Consider the following 23,613-nt stretch of genomic DNA (forward strand, 5'->3'; position numbering starts at 1 on the left):
AGTCCAGCTTTCTCTGCCAAATATGACCCTTAACACAGCCTGTTATGATTAGCCACTGTACATGTTGGTCTGTTTGGCATGTTTACAGATTCAGGTCTGTCCTTTAATACTGATTTTTCAACTATTCAACTTTTAAAGGAATTACCTAGCAAGGGGACACCGGGGGGGAAAAAGCACCCATCTCAACTCAGCTAAGCAGCTTAGCTTACCACAAAACGTGTTCTCCCAAGTTAACAAAGACCCCAGAAGGAGGGGAGGTGGGGGGTGGTGGGCAATTAGCTGCCTATGAGACTGAAAGAGCAGTGAGGGCCCCAACCACAAGTCCAGCCCAGTGCCATATGGTGACTGCTCTCTGGATCCTGGTCTGCCTAATTAGTGACCCCTGCATGATTTACTGGTAATTAGAGGGCTGAAGTCAGCGATTTGCTTTTTTTCTTTGATTTGCCTTGTTAAAGACTTAGGCAGTGCCAGCTAGGTCACGTACAAAAGCCAGACGGCCGCACATGCCATCTCTGTTCTTCACAGCATCTCCCCGTTTTGCTGTGAGGACAGAGGGTCTTAAGCTGGTTCACAAGAGGTAAAAATTATAGTATTGGGAAAACTGCAGATGACAGTGTGTGCTCCTTTTAGAAGTTAACATCTAGTGGAGTCAATGAAATCCTTCAGGAATATGTCTACTACCAATAAATAAAGCCAGGAATCTCGTTTTAAACCCAATAACCAATACAAGCAAAACTCGTCAAGTTTCCAGTTCAAAAGACAAATAGCTTAGAGGCAGAACACAGTCAGGACAGGAGATGATCTCTGTAAGCAAAAATCCCACTTAATGCTTAATGCATCGAAGGCTGGTGTCTTTGTTTCTGTGACAGACCCCTCTCTGTTGGCCTAAACTGGTGTGTAAAAAGATTAGAAATCCCGATTAAGACAAGGGGCTTGTCTAGCAGAGCAGACGGAGTTACCTGAACTCTGAACTGATTGTTATTTCATGAGCTCTTCCCTATTCGTTAAGGTCAAAAAATCCTAAACATTCCTCATACAACTTCAAATCAGAAATTTACATTAAAATATATGTTTTTACAATATTTGTATATTATTGCACAGAGTTTAAACCAAAGATATGTTATGCTTTGTATTTCATTGAATATAATTTGTTAATATACATCCATTTCTGTATTTCAGGCCTGCAGCACCTTCCACATTTTTTTTTATTTAACCAATACATTTTCATGACCATATGATTTTTAAAACAGTGCAGACATGAACAATAAAACCAAAAATCAACCACAACTATAATTAAAATTAATTACAGTAGACCTAAAATGAATCTAATAAAAATCTTTCCACACAAACACAAAGAAAAATGTCCAAAAGCTAGGATTCTTCATTACATAGGGTTGTGCCAGGAAGCCTCTGTAGTGCATTAATGCTAAAAGGACACCCCAATATATGCTGCTTCTAAGACAACATCTTTTTAAGGGATGTCAATACATTTTTCAACAAGACAATGCAAAACTACAGGCTGTACATATTACACACCCCCCCCCAAAAAAAAAAAATACGTTAGTGTAAAATGAATTTAACAGAAATGTGAAGGACCTTCAGATTGTGAGTGAACTTTTAGAAGGTTCTTTACACACTGACGCCTCTATTACAAGCATCAGTACAAGCACCTTTATATTGTGTGAGATTGTAAAAGAAAAGATGTTTAAGTTGATAAAAAAAATACAAATGTAGATTAAAAATGTTATGTATTGTCAGAAACGAATATGAGAAAATAAGAAAAATAACAGCAGTTTATTTGCTTTTTAAACGTCTTGTTGGTTTATTCATCATACAGTGTTTAGATAATCTAAAGGCTTGCATGTGTTAAAATGTAAATATGTTCTTCTAATAGAAAAAGTAAACTGCATTTCCCTCAAATTAAATAATTGAATTTGTTAAATAATGTATTATTATATGGAAATACTTAAAATTTTATCATAATAATGTCATATACAATAAAGAAGGGCTTTAGAAAGCACATCACTCTCTTAAAAAGTATCATTATATTGTCATAGTAACCAGTAATCAAAAGGTGTTTACTTTGGCTCGTGCTTTTTCTGGCAAGGGGGCCAACATGAAAGGGTGGGAGCTGAAAACACAAGCATGAGAACATGTGAGCAGCCATAACAAAGAGCGGCTGCAGCTCGCGTTTCTGTTGATGTCATGTGAGGGTTACACACCTGGGTGCGCTGATCGCTCCGCTGCGTGTGCAGGTGGGGGCCAGTGGCGGTCACAGCAGTCTGGTATTAGATGCGTTTATGTAACAGACAGGTGGCTGTCATCATGCATAATGTTCTCCAGTGCCTTTTCAGGACAAGACTTGCTTAGATGGGCAGAGCAGAGATTATGAGAAAAGGAAGAGATTAGAAACTGTGTGGCTCAAAATAGCCCAACTATTAAAGTATGATGATTGATAGGCGAGAGGTGTCCTTTGTGAATTCCGACACTCTTTCAACTGAAGGCCAGATATTATTTGAATATTTATTTTTTACTGTAAAGATACACTATACAGTACTTTATGTGGGCTATATTTTGCACTAAATTGAAGTGATATGACTAACATACTGTTATTTTATAAAGATTATTCCTAGTGTAGAGTGACCACACATGGTCTTTTTTCAATATTTTTCCTTTTTTGGGATCTAAAAAAAAACCTGGCATTAATCAATACTGTCGTATTTCCAATAAAACAAGTATTTATATTTTTGTTCATTTTTAGATTACTACATAATTAATTAAACTACATAACTTTTACACTGTGCCAAAACTTCTTAATGAACTGACCAATAGAAATACTTCAAAATGACCTGAAAATATCTATAAAAACACTTTTACATTTATTTTATTACAAATTTAGAAGGTTTTTTTTCTCTCACCTGTAAAGTTGCTGTTTTAGAGATTTTTCATTGGACAGTGATAATATGCACAAAAAGTCCAGGATAGATTTGACTCCATATTTGCTGATATGGAGTCAAATCTATCCTGGACTTTTTGTGCATTCATCTAAAATATACTATACTGCATTTTTATATGGTTCTATTTTGCACTACTATGAAGTGGTATGACTAAAATTATTATGTATTGTTTTAGCTCTGTTGTATTTTATTATATATATATTGTTATGTATTATATTGTATATATTAACCTGTTTGATCCGAAGCACATTTTATAATGGCATTTTTCTTTTAACATTATCATAACAGAATCGTGAAGATGCATACATTCACTCTAAAACTTCTCAACCGACAACAAATCCAAACAAATACGTTTATTAAATGTTATTTAGTGGAAGTTTTACTGTGAACTACAGACTAAATGCAGTTTATTTTCACTGACTGTCATTTTTTGTTGACATTGATTATTAATTAGACCCCTCATTGGTAATTATGAGTATCAGTATCACCAAAAAGATGATTCCTAGGTTAGGGTGAACATATGTCTTCTCATTAGGATGTTAAAAATGCATGTGGAATTTCTAAAATGCACAAAAATGTGCCACACATTCTGTCTATGGATTGTATTTATTGCTTTATTTATATTTTTAGATTTTTACATACTCATAATTTGTACACCTTTACTTTAAACTCCTTAACCATTAACAAATACCAACAAATTTGATATATTACAATTTTACTGTGAATAGAAGCCATATTTCATGTCATTTTATATTAACCAATGAATTCTTTCCAGCACACGTGTTAGATATGGTGTTTTGGATCTGGTACATGTGTGGTATTTACTGTCAAACTATCATTTTGCTGGGACTGATTGTTAATAAGAGATGCCATATGGGATTTAATGTAAATGTAAGTATGAGCAAAAAGTTAATTCGTAGTGTAGGGGGGTTTTACATTCTCTTTTTCTCTGATATGTCTTGTTTTCAAGGATTTCTAAAATGCACAAATAAAGCTCAGGCTTCTGAAGGTGGATTTAATTTATAATTTCATATTTTATTTATTTTTCTTTTAACATAATCTTAAAATATCTTGAAGCATGCCTTCACCTTGAAACCCCCCAACCACCAACATATACCTTAATATATCAAATCTTTACTGTGAACAGAAGCCCAGATGCAATTTAATGTTTTAAGCATACGTGGGTCAGATCATGTGTCAGGGATCTGCTACATGTGCAGTATTTATTTTTTATTATTTATAAGAGATGCTACATAGGTATTGATGGGTATCAGTATCGCCAAAAGTATGATTCCATACATTCTCTTTCTCCCAGATATGTCTTTCTCTTTTTTTTCCCTTTTCACATCAACAACGACAAATACCCACAAATATTGATATATTGAATGTATTTTAGTTGAATTTTACTATTAAAATAAGCCACAATGCAGTTTATTTTTTCTTTCCAGCATACATGGGTCAGGGACCTGGTATATGTGCAGTATTTACTGTATTGATTATTAATAAGAGAAGCTATATTAGAATTGGTGGGTATCAGTACAATCTATGAGATTATTCCTAGGGTAGGGTTCCTAGAATATACATTGATTTTGGTGATCTAAAACTACTAAAACTACTGTTATTAGTCCCGCGTATTAGAAAAAACTATGCAGGAGGAAGAGCGTTCTTTTATAAAGCTCCCCAACTTTGGAATAGCCTCCCTATTAATATACGGGACTCGGACACACTCTCAATCTTTAAATCTAGACTCAAAACATTTCTATTTGCTCAAGCTTTTGAGTAATGTCTCATTACAATTTTCTTCCTCTTACAGTTTATCCAGCAAATATAAACCCTGTCCTAATCATCTGCTTTCTCTTTCTCTCCCCATGTCCTGAGCTGCTGCTACCAGTGCCCATCCCACTCCAGCAGAGTTTTATAAAACCATTCTAACCCCTTTTTCTTCCCTCCCCTCTCTGTTCTCTCCCTCTATCTTTCTCACATGTGCTGAGACGCCTGGCCGGCCGGTCTTCCTGGATGTGTCCGTCTGTGGTTCCAGCTTTCAGGAATCAGCCCTGTCCTTCTACTCATCAGAATTATTTCACAACCCTTCTAACTCCTGCTTTTTTTCTCTCTTCCTTTCCTTTCTGTTTTCTCTATCTATCTCTTTTACATGTATGGAGATGCCCTGTTCCTGATGTTCCCAGCCTGGCTCTCCACTGCCCGCTGTGTTGTTCTCCGGCTCTGCAACCCTGCACTGATTTACATTAACACACTCAGTATCTGTTTCTGTATTAGCCATAGCTCTATAGTTTGTGCCCATCACATTCTTATATTCATAAATTAGTACCTGTTATATTAGCCATAGTTCACATAAATTCTCTGTACTGTTTTTGTTCTGTTATTTGTTTGTTGTTTGTTTGTACTGAGCGGGTCAACCCGAGTAGGATGGGTTCCTCGGACTGAGTCTTGGTTCCTTCCAAGGTTTCTTCCTCTTAAAGGGAGTTTTTCCTTGCCACTGTGTCACCATAAAATTGGCATCTCTGTGGTGCTGCTCATAATAGGCGTGGACCTGTTTTTCCTGTAAAGCGGCTTTGTGACAATCTTTGTTGTAAAAAGCGCTATATAAATAAAATTGAATTGAATTGAATTGAATTAAAACACCTAAAAACATCTAACAGGAATTTCTGAAAAGCATAAAAACACCCAGACCTATAAAGCTGCAACATATTCTGTGTATGGATTTTATTTATTGCATATACTTTTCTTTTAACATAATCATTTTAGAGAAGAAGCATAACTTTATCTTAAAATCCCTCAACCAACAAATTATACCAAGGAAAATCTTAATGGATTGCCATTTAGCCTCAGTTTTACTGTTAATAGAAGCCAAACGCCATTTCAATTTCATTTTCGATAAACTCTTTCCAAGCACACATGGGTCAGGTAAGGTGTTAAGGATCTGATCTGTGCAGTGCTGACAGTGTAACTCTGTAGCCTGTGTTACATAACCATGTGTTAAAGCCTTGTACCTCAGTCTGTCTGCGGCAGGGCCATGAGCTCTGGAGATTAGCCTCTTACACTCACTCCCAACACGTCAGGAGAAAGCTGTTGATGTCAGTCACTTTTAAAGAAGAGATAAAAGATCTTAAATGATTGGAATGCATTTACATAAAATTGTTTTTATATATTTTTTATTACATTGGAGTTGAATGAGGGAATTTTTAAGCTATGTAAAGTATGCGCATGAGGTGGTCGTTTTCCCATCATCAGATGGTAGCTGTATCATGCAGTCATGCACTGAAAACTGAGGTATCAGAGTGCTTGATTTTTGAGAGACCCTCTTTACATGACTTTAAAGGATCCACATATGAGTCTAATATTTAAGTTGTGTTTCTCAAAACTGCAGAACTTACATATTAAATAACCATTATCAATTAAATAGTAGTAGTTTTTGAATGGCTAGATTTAAGAACTAGTGTAAGAAGTTAACATCACTAAAAGTGCCTTTGTCAGGATTTTTTTATAAAAACGCAGCTTGCAGAACATTCTAGAGAAGCCCGTCTCCCAAACAAGAGAGGCCCAGGTCCGCCTGCATCGTGTGCGCAGCCGCAACCCTTCCCCAAGCATGGCCTGACCTAGATCTCTGACAGTAAACAGCTGCTGCCCGGCCCGAGGTGCTGCTGCCATCAGCAGAATGGTGCGCAGGGGCCCGGCCTGAGAGCGGATCAGTGTCAGATTGCTCCTCTCCTGAGCCTCCTGATGGGGCTCAGCGGCCCTCAGACTGTTTAGGAGATCCAGAGGCACTTAAACAGAGCAGCCGGCCCAAGCCGCCAGCCTGCGTGATTAGCACTGCTAACCGCTACACACTGGACAAATATTTTCCGTGGCAGCTGACTTGCCGCACACCAGCCACGTGCTGCCTGGGGGCCACACAATGTGTGATTATCTGTCAGTGAGCCACCATTTCTCTTAATCTCCTCGATTTTAATGAGCATCCCTTTAAGGCACACCTAAAATTTTAGATATAATACAATATAATAAAATTTTTTCAATAAATTCACTATATTGTTTTGGAATTAGTAAAGAAAAATGAAAATTTCTCAAAGCAAATGGCTCTTTGTTGTGACAGACGTGTCAGGTGAACAAGGTGTCCTTGAAAGCACATTGCCATAAGTTCACATCTCCGTGCATCACTCTAAGCAGCTTTGTGTATAAGCTGTTTGAATGTCAGCTCTTGTCAAAGAGTGAGATTAACTTTTTAGTGTGTATGAGTCTTAGCTTATGTAAACAAATAAACAGGTAACTTTAAGAAATACACCCAATAGCTTCAGCTTGATTTAACTTATTAGTTCTACCATTGAAAGAACTAAACCGTTCTCGTCAGCTGTCGTACTAATTCAATCACTGAATATTAATGTGTTTTATTCATGCGGTGTAAATTAAAATGGTTAAAAATGTTTTTTTTTGTAAATGTGATTAGTATTGATTGCTATAGATTTCTACTGGAAGGATAACCATACAGTATCTGACAGCAGTGGGCATACCCGTCACATTTCTGTGATTATTTGATCTTTTAATATCTTTTAATAGGACAACACTGTAGAAATAAAAAATGGAAAGATCTTAGATTAGTCTGTGTAAAGTCTGTATAATAGTGTAGATTTACTGTCTTTCAAAAATAACTAAACACACAGCAATTAATGTCTAAATAGGTGGCAACACGTGAGCTTTAATTGGGACCAAAAATTGCCAATATTTTATGTATCCTTCATTATTAGCTAGCATTCTCTAACTCTTAAGCATTAAATTCACCAGAGTTGAAATTTCCCAGAATTCTCTTTTCGGGTTCTAAAACATACTTCTTTCCAGAATTGATCAAATACACCTGAAAGAGATGGAGAAGTAAATTCTTTGGTTTTGGTTTGGTGAAACCAAGTGGAGCAAATATTCTAATACAGACAAGTTCAAATGAAAGTAGCTGATTTTGCGATATAAACTTTTAGGCTATTTATTAATCTTGATAAATGAGGAAATGTTTATATATTAATATAATATATAAAAAATTAATATTATATGATTTTACACACACTGTGTTGAGTGTTTATTATATATTTTGCTTTTTGATTGCACATTTGCTCTTAATGTAATATTAAGTGTGTTGTGTGCATTTTTTTTAGTGTTACCAAACATACAGTCATGGTGGACTGTTATTTTACTGCACTATGTACCTGAGTATGGTTGAAATGGCAAGGAAGTCTTTTTAAGTGTCTAATTCTTAATTTTTGACATTTTTCGCTTTTTGCCATACTGTCTGGTACCTGACAAATTCCTGATGTATAGGCCAATAAATATGTCCCCAAATGTCTTGGAATAAAATCTTTTTACAATGACTTCCATTTAAAGTAATTTAAAGTGTTTTTCTTCTATTAAGTTGCTGGTTTGATGATAAAATTTTCATGTAAAAGTTATCATTTAAATTCATTCTGAATAATCACACACCCAAAGAACTCTATGAATATTTACACACAGGTGACTCTGACCTTTTTTATACTAATTAAAATTATAACAGATTAAAATCAGCATATGATGTCTATCTATGTATTATATTTTCCCTTCTTTAAACACTATCATTTAATCTGTAATATTTTAAGTTTGGATGGCAGGCCAGATGAAAGTAACGGTTTCTCCTTGTTCTTTCAGAACAATTGATATGAACATCTAACAAGACATGAGTTGTATTCTGTGTGGATTTCATCATAAAGTTAAGCTCTAGTGTCTAATTAAACCCATTCATGAAATTTAACAGAAAAAGCGGGAGCCCACAGCTTTATAGCTCTGTATGACTCATTGTGATTCATATATCAGTTTAGGATTAAACACATTAAAGCACTCAAGCTGCCATATGCTGTCTTACTTTATCCTCAGCTTGCATGAATGGGGATACTGAAAAAACTCTACTTGGCAAAAACAACACTGCAGGCTTAGACACTAATTAGATCATGAAATAGATTGCACCTTTCCAGTTGATCAACGGAGAAATTTGGTAGGGGATACGTGATTAATGTGAAATCGATGACTCGGAGCATTTTCAGATTTAGGATTAGTGAACGAACATAAGAAACACAAATAAAAGCACTTGCTACATGTAGAAAATATTGTTATACTTAAAAAATTATGTGAAAACATTCTCTGCAAAAGTTTGGACACTCCTGATCAACTTATTTGTATTGTCATACATCTAAATGAAAATAGGTTCACATATAATTTCAGGCATTCCCTTCATTATTGCCTGTGCAATGTGTTCCCACTTTAAGCCCCTCCCAAAAAGCACATATATAGAAATATAAACAGAACAGAGTTCATACAGAGGTCAGTTCCCTGCACAGGTTCATTCTGACTGCTTGGTAGAGCTAGCTGTAGCTCTGCTCTTGTGTACACTGTATGGAGTGTGCGGTGCCCCTCGAGCGGAAGCTGAAAGGAGGTATTGGGGGTTGGGGGTCTGACAGTGGTCCAGGGAGCGTTAGGCCTTACACCACAGCCTTGCAGGATTAGCCAGTCCCTGCCATCTGCTGTCAGCAGCATAATCCAAGCAATGAGAAAATCAATCGTCTAAGTAAATATCAAAGACATGTAAGCTCATTTGGCAAGTAAATTAAACATTAGGGGGACTTACGTTAAAAGACCATGTTACTGCTGAACAAGGGCTAGGCAAGCTTATTATGAGTAACCACACTTGTTGCTGAATTGTCACAAAAAGGATCAGCATCACAGCTTACAGCATAAACAAAGCGGGAATGAAGAGGAATAAAATAATAAAATAGTGCAGGGTGTAGATTTAGTTTTAATATCATATCATTTGTCTAAATACTGTTTCTAAATACTTTGTTTTCAGTGCTTTCACATTAGGGGTGTTAATAAATATTGATCAACTTTGCACAACATGTCACAACATTGTTTTGCAATGCTGTATTGATTCCTAAAATACTGTACAAATGTTTAATCAATAGTCTTAATGTAAAGACAGGATGTATTGGGTTTAAACCCAGACTGCTAGATAGCAATCGTGTCTTCAAATTCTACTGCTCTCATCATTAAAAAATGTTCTTTTATATGTTTCTCAATTTTTTGTAGTACAATTAGTATTATGCAATACTGTATTATGCAATTATGTAGTAGTACAATTTTTATTATGCAATTGTTTTCTTTAAATGTGATGTAAAAAAAAAAAAGAGTATAAAATAGCTAAAAGCTTTGCAACCCTGTATAGTTATACGAATCATAAAGCACAGCCCTGTCTTACACCTTGCAGTCCTACGTTGCTTTGGGTGTAAATTCCTTTAGACTACTGCACAGCTAGTGAGATGAGGAGGTTTAGCAACAGAATGAGGCGATTTAATTATTTATTTATTATGCGTGCGTGTGTGTGTGTATATGTGTGTTTGTGTGTTTTACCTCAATTGTTTAGGAAATGCTGACACCACTGACCCATGTCTGCGTTCTTAAAAAAGTATTAGGGGTTATTTAATAAAGTAAGTTTCTATAGAGCATGACAACTCAAAAGAATTATTTTAACACTTTAAAAGTGTTTTGTCTGATTAAATGGTTCCTGAAATACAAATAAAAAAAATGGCCAAATAAAATCAAGATCTTGGAATATACACATTTTGAATGTACAACATAGATAATTCTATCCATTTTTTTACTCAATGAACCACAGACAAATCTGAGAAACAGATATCTCTTATTTTAGTAATAAATTATGTTAAATCATATGATGGACAAAACCACATCAGACGTTAAAAGTTGAAAGTCACAGTTTAATTATTTTAGAAATCATGTACATCATTATAGAAAATACAAAAAACATTATACAGCCCATTGAGGAAAACACTATTCTAACATTCAGGCTTATTTCATTGCAAACTGTTTGAAACCACAATATTTCGTGTTTCTTCTGGCTAGCTTCATTTCATTTGTTACTATACATTCATTCCTGCAACACATTCCAAAAAGGATAGGAATAGGGAGATTTAAAGCTACTTATGAGATACTACATTTAGATATGAATTTAAATAGGCGATGTCAACAGGTACAAAAAGTACCATAAGCACAAAGGTTAATATCTTTAGGGAACAAAGCTCGTCAATAAAGGCATATTTAAAAAAAATGCAGCATAGATAAGTCCAAAAGCTGGGGTTTGTCTTGGTATGGGATTTTGTCAGGTTACTTTTATAATGCAGCATTAATTAAGACACCATTTTATTCCATCAATTAGTTTTTCAACAAGACAGTGCAAAACCACATGTTGCACGCAATAACAATGCATTGGCTGGGAAAGAAGAGGTAGGTGTACTAGAAAGTCCTGGTTACAGTTCTGACCTGTCTCCAATAAAGAATGTGTAGAGAAATTTTAAATGAAAAATGACAAGCTCATACTATTACACACCTCAAGACATGTTTGCAGGATAAATTAGATAAAATAACAATGCTTGTATGGTAAATGCTTTACTGTTGCAACTTATTTGAAATGTGTTTCAGGCTTAAATTCCTGAAGTGTGTGCATATTAACAAATGAAACTGAAGATGAACAGATAAAATATTTTGGGTTTTTACTGTCTGAAATTAAATAAAATTGTACTTAAATGTAAGAAACGCTGCTTTCTTAACTTAGCATTTTAGATAATTTCAACTCTGATTTAATATTATTAACAAAATATTTAAAAATCAAGTGCAATCCAAGTGCAACATAAAATTTCACTCCTGCCTCAGTCCATTCCTATACTTTACACACCCCTATACTCATCTTTGCAGTAGCCTACAAACAGAGGTTCTGCTTGGATACCACGCCTATGAGAGAATTAAAAAAAGTTAAATTAACTTTTGCTTAATACATACAACAACCGGCAACAACAGAATATAAATAATAGATATGTACATCAATTCTCAGTACCTGATCAGAGAACAGCGAAATTTCTCTAGGCGAGGGAAAGCCTGATCCACATTAGAGGTCATCTCCTCATTACTCCACAGCCTTTCTGCAGCGGCACATGCTCTGGGCCTATATACACACAGTCATTTTAATCATGTCCATTTTTTTTATCATACTGACAAGAAAAGAAAGCCTTTTATATTATATTGTTTCTCACCATAGGCGTGGATGGAGATTGGTTGCATCCACATACTCTCCCCACATGCAGACCTCACCACCAATCACCAGCGCCTTCTGCTGGTCTGTGCCTGAACATAACGGACGAGCACCGAATGAGCAGACAGTGACTGCATGTGAAACATCAAACACTACAAGCTGGAACACTCAACAGCAAGTCATGCATTTAGCTTAAACATAAAGATACAGTAGACTCACAAACATTGAAATGTCACTACATCTGACTTCTAAAAGCTTCATAATTAGTCCTAAAACATACTTCACACTAGAATGAGAAAGAAGACTCTTCAAGCTATGTAGATTGAGCTTTTTGTGAGGTTGCATTTGAAAATGTCACAATGCATTTCAGAATGCAACAAAAGCACAAGCACTGCAAAGGCCACCACAACACCACAATTTGAGTGTTTTAGCTGCCAGAAATGCATGCTGAGTTTGTGTGGGCATTAGTTTGAGCATTGGCCCGGCATTTGAATTTGGATTTGTGTGCTTATGTGAAGTATGTTTTAGGCCTTAGTGGGTTACAATAGGCAAACTGATCAATTTAACAGTTATGTGGCCATCCACGACTAAAGTTACATATAACTTGAGATCACAAGGAATAACAATTGTCTGTGAATTTAGAATGAATTTAATTAAAAGATTAATGCTAGAAAGTATAATAAAACACAAATCTAGCTCATGACATTCTCCATATGAAACTACTCCACCGTGACGGCATTAAAGGAGAACTCCTAGGTGAAATGGACTTGGGGTGTAGTGAAAAATGATAATAAGTGCTAACTTTTGTAAAATAACCAACCAAGAGACTTAGGTTATGTTAGGGATAGGGGCATAGAAATCGCTAAGAAATCGTTTTTTGTTTTGTTTTGTTTTTTTAACTTTAACAAGCTCACAGTAGTTCCACACTTCATTGGTTTAATGAACCTTAAAAGTGCACATGTAGTTTAAAAAAAACTTTTTTTTCTATACACACAGTATTAAAATGGTAGTTCTCTGGATGGCACCATCATAAAGTAGACAAACAAATAGATGGGATAGAGGAACAGATTGTAAAATTAATTCTGTGGAAATGCATGAATTCCAGGTGTTGCTGAACATATATCTATAACATTTATGCATTTCCATGGAATTGCATGATCAATGCTATGCCCCTAGCATAATGCTAGCATTGTAAACCTAAATGGGAGCATTGGCTATAAGTGCTATATTTCTAAATGCTGGGGGCAAACGGAGGTGAGCTATTTAACAAAAATTTGTACTTGTTATCATGTTTCACTAAAACCCCACGCCCATTTCACACTGAATTTCTCCTTTAACTCCAACCCCATGCCCCACATGCAGCTCCACACACCGGAGAAGTTCTGGGGCTGCACAGTGTAGGAATTGCGCCAGTCCTGCCCGTAGCTGATATGGTTGATGTACCAAGGGGCCGAAAGCAGTACCCTGTACCCAGCGTGAGTGATTTTGGCCAGCTCAGTTCGGTAATCTGCAGGAACTCCTTTCCAGATCTCCAGCACTGTGTCCTTAGGGATCTGAGAGAGTACACACAGAAGGGTAATGCTTCTCTCCCCCCCATCATCCCCCACCATATCTCTACAGCAGGGGTGTCACACTCAGGTACTTGAGGGCTACAGAGTTTAGTGTTTACCCTCCTCCAAAACTCTATAGAGTGCAGTGGTCCTCCAGGACTGCAGTCTGACTCCCCAGCTCTACAGACTAAGGAGATTATGACTTAGTTTATAAATGATTTACCTTTAATTACCAAATGATTAATCCTAATTCCTAGTCTTGATACAGCAACTCTGATATCAGCTTGAGGATGACAGCTTGACCATTGTTGAGACTATTGTAAAATCAATTTATAGAAGGATAATACACACAGTGACTCTTTGCTGACATCTGGTGGTATTAGACATTAATATAAAATATTCCAGGAAAAGTTACCAGTTTAATGAGACTGTACAGAGGTACTCCTTCTTGTAAGTATACTAAGCTATGTTAAGATGACTAAACCAATCATATGCATACAGTTTTTAAAAACCTCAATAGGACGGAACTGCTAACAAAAAAATCATCAAAGGTTCTTACAGGCATTGTGGCCTGTGGAGCAGCAGAACTGTGGTTTTGTTGGCTGATGGAGTTTCATCTAATGCCTTTTGTTTGTTATAAATTTTATGAGCTGTGTGATCCAGAAATGATCCAACACCAGCACCTGACTCAGCATGTCTATCCCTTTTTGGAGGCACTCAAGTGCCACCCCATCCACGTTGGTCTCTGTAAAGCTGAACAATTGGAATTATCTTGTTATTTATATTAAACTAGATAATGAGGAATGCAACTGTGGGCGGAAGATTTGATAAAAATATGAAAAAAAAAGCTTCTTATCTGCTCATGTTAAGAATTCCAGTAATGCCATACCAGTCACCTGTGCATAATAGTTTATGGGTCTGATTTGAATCTCAACTGTTGGTTTTCCCTTTATCATTATCAGCATGCATGTTCTAACACTATGCTCTTCTGAGCTCTTCTGCACTCTTCTGCTCTTCTCTAACCGTAAACTTCATTAAAATGAATGAAAATACGTTAAAACTGTATTTAGTGCCGGGCAATATTTGATATATTAAATAAAAATCAATGTACTGCGAGTTGTTGAAAGAAAAAGCTAAACAATAAATACCATAATACATTTCATGCCATATTGCCAACGCCCTACATTCACAAAGTACTGAGTTTTAACACAGAACTGACAGATAATATAACCTGGTTGAAATACTGGTAGGACTGCAATGATTAATCAATATAATCGACAATGTTGATTATTTAAATTTGTTGACTAATCGTTAATTTGTAAAAGTACCACCTTACACAAAAGGCTGGGGACAGAAGCGTAATGGGAGATGTGTAAATGGTGCACTCACACAGGTTACACTTAACTTATTGTGTGTCTTCAGAAGTGCTCAAACACAACAGATTATATATTTACACACTAAATATTAGTACTCTCCACGTTTAATCAACATCCTGACATTTAAATGCCTTTTAAATCTCATGTTTAGCTGTTTCTATCATTTTTATAGATGGAGAACATGGAAGAAATAATCTAAGTTAACTAATCGACTAATCGAAAAAAATAATCATCAGATTAGTCGACTAACAAAATAATCATTAGTTGCAGCCATAAATATCGGTATGCAAAGCATATACTTGATGTAAAAAGAAGACACTGAACTGCAAGTCATTGCACAACAACACATCACACCACTACAACCAATCACATCACTCCCCAGTTAGTGTCTGACCCTTAAAGGCGAGAGGCCGCACGTTGTAGTACCGGGCCCAGTTGTGTGTAGGTCCAGGCAAGTCCAGGTAGAAGGGCGCTGCCAGAATGACTTTCAGCCCTGCTTTAGTCACCCTGCGCACTTCACACAGGTAACAGCCCCCTTTCCACACCTCCACCACATACTGAGGCCTGTGCTAGAACACACGTCACTTATTCCAGTTAGACAGCATCTTAAACATGAGGGCGAGCTTGCAGTGTATGTATGCAGGCAGGAAATGGAAAGACATTGCAAAAGCTTTAAAGAAGTAATCAGATAATAGCTTATAATTACACTTACCCTTTCACGGTAGTCAAACACATCCTGCCAAACAATGGGGGTCTTGTTGAGTGCAGAACTGATGTTTACAATGCTTAAAAAAGAAAAAAGATATTGATGATATATAAATAGATGAATAAATGAATAGATCAGTACAAAGTCAACATGCTTGTTAAATGTTATGTGCTTTCTTTATGTATTGAACTAACTGAGAAGACAGAAATCAATTTATATTTGAACATGGATACTGTGGGTCTCTTAAGACTGGGAGTAAAATACAGTAAGGACCCTTTTATTTTTACTTGAATATCCTACTTACTATGTAAAGACAAAAGTACTGGGACACCTGCTTTTTTAATATCATATCATACATCATATCATATCATATTAATATTGTGATGTATCGAATTGTTTTAATTGTATTGATATGTGGCATCAAATATCAGTATTAGCCACTCTAAACTCCCTAAACATTTGACTTGCTAATTTTACTGATTAATTACTTCACACGGTGGAGCTAATCAAATGAATAGGGTATAGAATATAAAGGATATTATTATATTTTATATTTTGTAAAACTGACACCAATAAATCTATAATTCCTGTTATTTGGTTATTAAGGAGTATTTTATCTTCTTCAGTAGCACAGTTGTTGTTGAGTATCGAGACAATTGTCCTGCAATATATTGAGTACCTCGTATTCACAGTATTGTTATATAATGGTTATCATGGGAAACATATCATGATAATATTGTATCGGTAAATTCTCTGTGATTCCCGCTCCAACTGCTCATTCACATGGATCTGAAATCCATGGTATTAAACTGAGTTTATCCTGCTTTGTTGGAGAAGCTGCTGTCCAGGGAAAGCCATTACACTATATTTTAGAGCAATGCTTTGAAACTTTGATTGCATTTAGTGACAATTTAGTTCACCTTCCCACCTCATCCGAAACTCCCTAATTCATCCTAACAGTATTGGATGAAGCAGCATCTTTCCATAGAAAACAGATCTTAATGCTGGAGGCGCATGTCATGGTCCAGAGAGACCTATTCTATTGGCAATACTTCTCTACAGGAACTAGACCAGCTGAGTGTATGTGTGTGTGTTCATCTGTGTCACCAATGGATGCAACTTACAATAGCTGAATGCATCTATTAGAAAAGAAGTCCACAAACATTCTGACATGAATTTAGAATGTAAGAAACTGGCAACATACCATGATCATCAACACTCAAAATTTTAAATCAGAATTGACAATTAAATTTGAAGTCAGTTTTCTGAAACAATCATTCCCAGGTGGTGCATCAGCAACAATGGTACATACAATCATACCACCGCCAAGCTGATGCAAGATACTGGATTGTTATTGTCTTTACCTGCAGTAAAAGATAATGCAGTGTGACCTTTGCTACACAAACAAGCCCTTGTGACTGTGGTTTTGACTTATGACACTAGTTAGGGAAGGTGAACAGTACACAAGGAAGTAAAAAGTAAAACTGAGGAGGTATATGTGCTATAGGAATTATTAGCAAAGACATACAATGTTTTGCTGTAAACTAGACAATCAGCTCAGAGTTCATCAAACCCGCCCCCAAAAAAGAAAAACAGCCTGTTTTATTACAATATGGCCAAATCATAATTTTGTGAATGTGTAACTGCAATTAACTGCATTTGTTATTTCTTTCTTTTAAAATGGATATTTAAATGTAAATGAAATAATGAATGTAAGAAATGTAAAATGAAATTATATTAATATTAGTGGTGTCAATTAAAATAAAAGTATATACTTGTATGTTTGAGGGGAGATAAAATCAATGTAGGGTGCTGGAATAAAGAATGCATGACTAATTTGACTGTAAATGTCTCAGCTTGGTTATGAGGATTTCTGAATTCGAACTTAATTTGATGAGAATAAAAAGGTATCCTCAGAGAGAGAAAGAGAGAGAGAGAGAGAAAAACAATGCTCTCTGACCGGGTCTGAGCTCGAAGTTCAGAGCGTGCCATTCAATCGTTCAGCCAGACAACAGATCAGTGCGTTGGGCGAGGGTGGGGCAGATTACGGTGGAAGTAGGGGTCAAACTTGGTGCCTTAATTAACTTGCGTTAAAAATAGTAACGTGTTACTGATTCCAAATTAACAGCATGCGTTAACACTATTTTATGGAAGCTTTAAGTTAAACAAATAAATCTGGTTCTTTAGTTTATATCCTCTGGTGTCAATCAAACACTCGTGGTTAAAACACAAGTTGCACCCAGAAAGAATCAACCAAGAGGTATAAGGCTTGGTGGACATGTGTGGGACACAGAATAGCAGCAGCTCATCTTCAAGTCTTGCTTTTGTTTTTTGTTTTATTTTTCCTGGTAACCTTTATCTTACATCCAAATACTTCCTTCAGTGTGCAACTATAAAATATGACAATAAGTGTAAATATTTTATAGCTAGAAAAACTAGCTTAGCTACATACAATCTGTTTTATCAGTAGATGGAGAAAAAAAGGCAAAGATAAGGTTGTATTCACAACATTCCTGTCTTACTTTTCTATGTAGTATGATTCCAGTTTGGTGTAATCATGTCCAAAGCCCATCTTTGTCATGAACGCCCGCACGTTAGGATTGGACTTCCTATTAAAATGTACAATTATATACAATGAAATATAGTGTCCAGTAGTCTAGAATCAAGCACTCAAATATGTAATAATCATGTAAAATAAAATCAGTGTAACTTACCAGCAAGCAAAATTAACCTCATCTCCACCCAAATGCACATAGGAATCGGGAAAGACTGATTTCATCTCTTTAAAAAGGCCACTCATGAACTGGTAGGTCGAATCCAAAATTGGATTGACGGGACCAAATGTTCCAGACGGAACGTCTCCTTTATAGCAGGGAGTTAGCAGGTTTGGCTGCCCTGAAAAGAATACATTGGGTAAGGCAACATCAAGTTGAAGGTTTAAATGCACTTTTAAATAGTATGGGACAGGTTTCTAGATAGTGATTAAGCCTAGCCATGGACTACACAGTATTTCGAATAGAGATTTTACATTAAAAGGAAAATATAGCCTACGACTATGATTAACTCTTTGAGTCAAGTTACTCTTTGAGTCCTTTACTAATTCCACAGGGAGGAAATCTGTAATATTATGACTGTGGAAAGAAATTGAACAAAATGTCAATATACTAACTAACTAACTTTCTAAGTAAATAGATATTGCAAACAACGGATATTGCAATTAACAGCAAATAAATACTAGTATTGCACACAGTGTCAATACACAGATTGATACACATGGTGGTGATATTTTTTATTGATAATCATGTGTATGTGTTCTCAGTTACAAGCTCTGTCAGCTATCAGAAATGCTACCACCAACAGCATGTGTGAGTGTTTTTCCATACCTTTACCCCATGACTGGGTGTGTCCTGGAGTGTCGAACTCTGGTATCACCCTGATTCCTCTCATTCTGGCATGAGAAATTACCCTCTTTACATCTGACTGTGTGTAAATATGGGTCATCGGGTGAAAAGCTCCCTGAAGCAAACACAAGGTCCTATTTTTATATTGTAACAACACACACACGACCACAACACAGAAATGAATGAGGCATGCAAACTGTTGCTTAATATTTACCTGGTAAAAAATAAAGAAAGAAGAAATGAAAATGTAAACCCAAGAATCTGTGATTAGATTATATTATATCATATTAAAGATTAAGGAGTTGTATTGGCTACCTTGCTGCTAAGGTCCGGATAACTGTAGCTCTGGTATGGGAATGAAGGGTCATCCACAATGTGCCAGTGAAACACATTGAATTTACTATAGGCCATGGCATCCTAAAGGGGGGGAAAAGTACACAATAGTATGAAATGCAGAATACCTTAAAAAGCAGTACATTAAAAACCACCACATCCAGAACACTTTTATAGTACATCTTAATGTGGCTGCATGGCTGCTTCAGACTTCTGCCCCACAATCTCTGCTGATTGTCTCATCAAACCTTTGCAGCAAACATTTGGCCATACAGGAATTATAAAATCTGATATGGGTTGGTATGTAATCTCTTAATGGCATGTAGCTATATGCCACAAAGTGCACTGAATATTCACATACGACACTGATGCTAAATTTGTTGGACAAACAGAGTACAGTAGCAGAACTGCTATGGCAGAAAGTTCTGTGTTAACAATATACAAATTACAGTTTTTCATTTAGTCATAAACTATTCTAAAACTATTTAGCCAAAATATTCTGAATACTGCTTTTCCAAAAGAAAACATACTGTATACAGCATTTCTGTAATTTGATATTCTATTACATGGTTAGTAAGAGTCTTTACTAAAATGATTGGTTACCAGAGTTTTCAGAATGGCGTTCAGAGGTAAATAATGCCTTGAAGTGTCCAGCAAAAGCCCTCTAAACTCGAAGCGTGGGAAGTCCTGAATTTCAGTCTTATTAACAAAATACTGTAACAGTTAGAGAAAGAGAAAAATAAGCATCACCGGAGTTAAGTATAGGTTAAGTAAAAAAACAGATGCTTTGGTCCATTTTAAAAGTCCTGACTGTAAAGAAGGCACTTTTACTAAAGTGCCCAATACTGATTTCACTCTTAGATAATTATTTATTGCACTTACCATGTTGTATTTATCCTGGTATACCAGCTGACTGAAGGACTCCAGACCTGTATTTTTTTTAAGATTTTGTGAATTGAATAAACTGAAAAGTGATATTTATATTTTATTCATTGCAAGTCAACCATTTTGTTTATTTTCTGATATTATCTTGTCAATATCACACAATCGCACCCAAAATCTGTTATGTTTTCTTTACTGTAACTCAAAGAATCAAACACATTTCTATATGTTACAACATAACTGATACGAGTGGAATTATGTATACACATATATACAGTGTAGACTGTAGATTAATGAGTAGACTCTACCTCTCAGTGCTCCCCATACTGACTGTGCCTTCAATGCAGCTGCACCTGCAGCCACGCTCAGGTTATCTGTAGACAGAAAAGACCCATGTGTCATTAACAGTCGCCTATAGTGAGATGTGCTCATTTATAATAAGCAAATATAAACAATAAATACTCACAGCTTTCATCTGACCCTTCATCGGGATATCCATCACACTCTCCGCTTTTGACACTGACTGACACTGTAAAGGGCGTTGGATCCATCCAAATGTTGCTGAATCCTGATGAAGAGAAATGATAAAGTAAAAAAAAAAATTGAACAAAGATCTAATAAATAAATTTGTATGTTATTAGGCAATGAATGTATTAGTATATAGAATAGCAATACATTATCATCAACTCGTCTTGTAATGAAGTGTTTAAAGAGACATTTGTGGGATATTTTAAATCACAATATGCAGAAATATGCAGTAAGGTCATTATAGCTTCCTAGCCAACATTCTCTTGGGCTTTAAAGTGGGTTTGTTCATGAAGTTTTACTGAAACCGAGTTGGGCTTCCCAAAAGAGTGTCCTCCTTACAGCCCATGTGTCCCATTTCAGTGTACAATTCTTATGGGACTCATGTGTAAACCCTTGTTAAAACACTTTTAACCCTTTAATACATTTTTTGTACATAACGGGTTTCTTAGGGTGGTAACTTTGATGAACTTATCCTGTGAAAGAGTGGTAACTCTTCGTCTTCCTTTCCTGGGGCTGTCCTGATGAGGGACATTTTATCATAATATTTTTATAGTTGTTGCAATTGCACTTGAGGATACTTTCAAAGTTCTTGAATTTTTTCAGATTGATGGACCTTCATTTCTTAAAATATTTTTTTCTTTAATTTTTTATATGGATTAGAATATTACTCAAATAGGGCTATTCACTGTATTTACAACTGATGCTCTCAAACACAGTAAGAGAAAAGACATTCAAGTAGTTAACTCTTGACAAGTTCAGCACAGCTGTTGGACTCTGATAGATAAAATAACATGATTTGCAAAGCTGTCATCTAAACAAGAGGTGCCACTTTGAAGAATCTAAAATATTAAACATATTCTGGTTTGTTTAGCACATTTTTATTTATTAAATAATTACATATGCTTTAGTTTGGCCGACTGTAATATTAATCTACAATGCAAAAAAAACTACTGAATTCAAGGAGTGCCCTAATATTTGATTGGTACTGTAGATCTATGTGACATTTTTAGAATTAATGTAACTATTAAACCACAGAGTGTTCAGTTGTTTCTCTTTCTTCTTCCTGCTCATGTTTGTAGTGACATGTTGCAAAAATAGATCTTGGCAATGAAAAAGAAGCTTAAATCTTGTTAATGCACAGTATCTGATACACTTTATATGAACTACTGTGCTTAAATAGTGACACAAGAATGTGTACAATTTCATTTACCTTATTTACTTAACAAAGCCTTAATATTCATTCTGTGCCAGATTGATTTTAGTGTCGCCCTCCTACAATTTTAGACATTTTAGATCTTGAATATGAAAAACCTAAGATGTTTAAGACATTTTAACCAAAAAGAGCTTGGTGACGTCACAGGCCCTTTAAAATATTTAGAAAGCTCCTTACAGCACTAAAACTGTTCTTTCTAAGTGACATATCCTGAACATCCTGAGAGCATCACCACAGGACAGTGTGTGAATGTGTGTTCCTTCATCTAACCTTATTTACAGGATGTAGGAGTGCTGGGTTAGTGCTGAAGATTAAACTAGCTCCTTTTAAACATGTATTTCTGCTTCTACATGTCTGTTCGAACTGTTTTAACAACGTAAGCGATTTAATAAAATGTTTCATGTTCCTTGTAAACTAAATCATAAAATAGTACATTTTGTTGTCATTTAACCTTAAAACATTAACAGTCGAGTTCCCACAATAAGGAAAACATGAATGAGCTGTAAACATCAGTTTATCTGATTTAATTTTGAATTTAGCATCAATATTCAGAAATAGGGGGGTTCTTATGGGTTAAGGATCTATCTGCTGGTACCCTGCCTCGTTTGGGCTGCCCCTACAGACCCCACATGGACATGTTATGTGGGTTAACAGGTGTATGCTCCACTTATGACAGTGTATTGATAGAAAACTCAGTCTTACGTGCTCCATCAGCAGCGTCTGGGAAGATCAGGCTGTAGTATCTTTTGAAGGCAGAGTCCAGGACGGAGCAGCCGCTCTGAGCAGCTGAGTCTTTGGAGTAGCTGAAGGAGAAGCTCTGAGGACTCAGGAGGTACCTGTCTGTAGACTGGGTGATCTGCTGGGGCATTGGCCACACTCCAAACACTTGTCCTGCTTCATAGTGGAGAATACAGAGCAGGAACAGCAGCCGGAGAAACCTCCTCTCAGTCTGAAACATGATACAGCTTTAATATAGAATAACCGCGTTACAAACCCCCTATAAACTCCCTACAAACCCCCACAGCTCAGCGCTCTGAGAGAACACTGTGACTGTAAGGTTTAGGGGAAAGTAAAAATGCTGAAGAGCGGAAAACAGGTCATGTGACCCAGCGGTGAAAAGCAGTCAGCTGACCCGCAGCAGCTCCATTCATTCGCTCCCGGGTTTTATTATTCTCACAGTAAATGATGCTCCCGCTGTAGCGGAGAGACTGAAGCTGAAACACAGAGATACAGCGGGTCACCCAGAGTCCTGACCGTGTTATTACATCAGTACAATAAACTATTAATCATTAAAGCGGGAGTTTCACCAGTCTAATACACAAACCAGCTGAAACCGTTCAACTGTTTCCTGAGATAAAGCCACTAGAGGGCACCACACACCGCCACACACCAGACATTTATAACATTAAGTCAAAGTCAAAGTGTTTTTTATTGTCATTTCAGCTATTTAAAGAGTACACAGTGAAACGAAACAACGTTCCTCCAGGGACCATGGTGCACATAAACACAGTGTAGACAGAACAATAGTGCAACAGTACAA

The 23,613-nt window shown here is 36.2% G+C and overlaps 1 protein-coding gene across 2 annotated transcripts; it reads right to left on the reverse strand.

Annotated features, from left to right (window-relative positions):
- Nucleotides 1-10,735: 10,735 nt before the first annotated feature.
- Nucleotides 10,736-23,198, reverse strand: hexa (hexosaminidase A (alpha polypeptide)). 2 transcript variants are annotated; one of them, XM_007228239.4, is made up of 14 exons: nucleotides 22,776-23,186; nucleotides 20,799-20,900; nucleotides 20,641-20,706; nucleotides 20,333-20,379; nucleotides 20,054-20,164; nucleotides 19,433-19,534; nucleotides 19,100-19,232; nucleotides 18,431-18,611; nucleotides 18,239-18,325; nucleotides 15,723-15,795; nucleotides 13,457-13,637; nucleotides 12,086-12,176; nucleotides 11,890-11,997; nucleotides 10,736-11,786 (listed from the first exon to the last, which is right to left on the reverse strand). In XM_007228239.4, exons 1-14 carry the CDS (start codon nucleotides 23,029-23,031, stop codon nucleotides 11,723-11,725), a joined length of 1,602 nt encoding a protein of 533 aa, XP_007228301.1. In that variant the 5' UTR covers nucleotides 23,032-23,186; the 3' UTR covers nucleotides 10,736-11,722. The 2 variants fall into 2 exon arrangements, with proteins under 2 accessions (XP_007228301.1, XP_007228303.1); XM_007228241.4 differs by lacking the exons at nucleotides 10,736-11,786; nucleotides 11,890-11,997; nucleotides 12,086-12,176 and adding an exon at nucleotides 15,405-15,579 and having other exon boundaries at nucleotides 13,521-13,637; nucleotides 22,776-23,198.
- Between the last annotated feature and the right edge of the window lie 415 nt (nucleotides 23,199-23,613).

The sequence above is a fragment of the Astyanax mexicanus genome, chromosome 2 (genome assembly GCF_023375975.1).
Source record: "Astyanax mexicanus isolate ESR-SI-001 chromosome 2, AstMex3_surface, whole genome shotgun sequence".
Lineage (NCBI taxonomy): Eukaryota > Metazoa > Chordata > Actinopteri > Characiformes > Acestrorhamphidae > Astyanax > Astyanax mexicanus.

Excerpts from the sequence above, each read along its gene's own strand:
- hexa (XM_007228239.4), bottom strand. The coding sequence starts at position 23,031 with ATGTTTCAGACTGAGAGGAGGTTTCTCCGGCTGCTGTTCCTGCTCTGT. Across the intron at positions 18,612-19,099 it reads CACCCAGTCATGGGGTAAAG|GGCAGCCAAACCTGCTAACT; the intron begins GTATGGAAAAAC and ends TATTCTTTTCAG. Across the intron at positions 15,796-18,238 it reads GAATCATACTACATAGAAAA|CATTGTAAACATCAGTTCTG; the intron begins GTAAGACAGGAA and ends TTCTTTTTTAAG.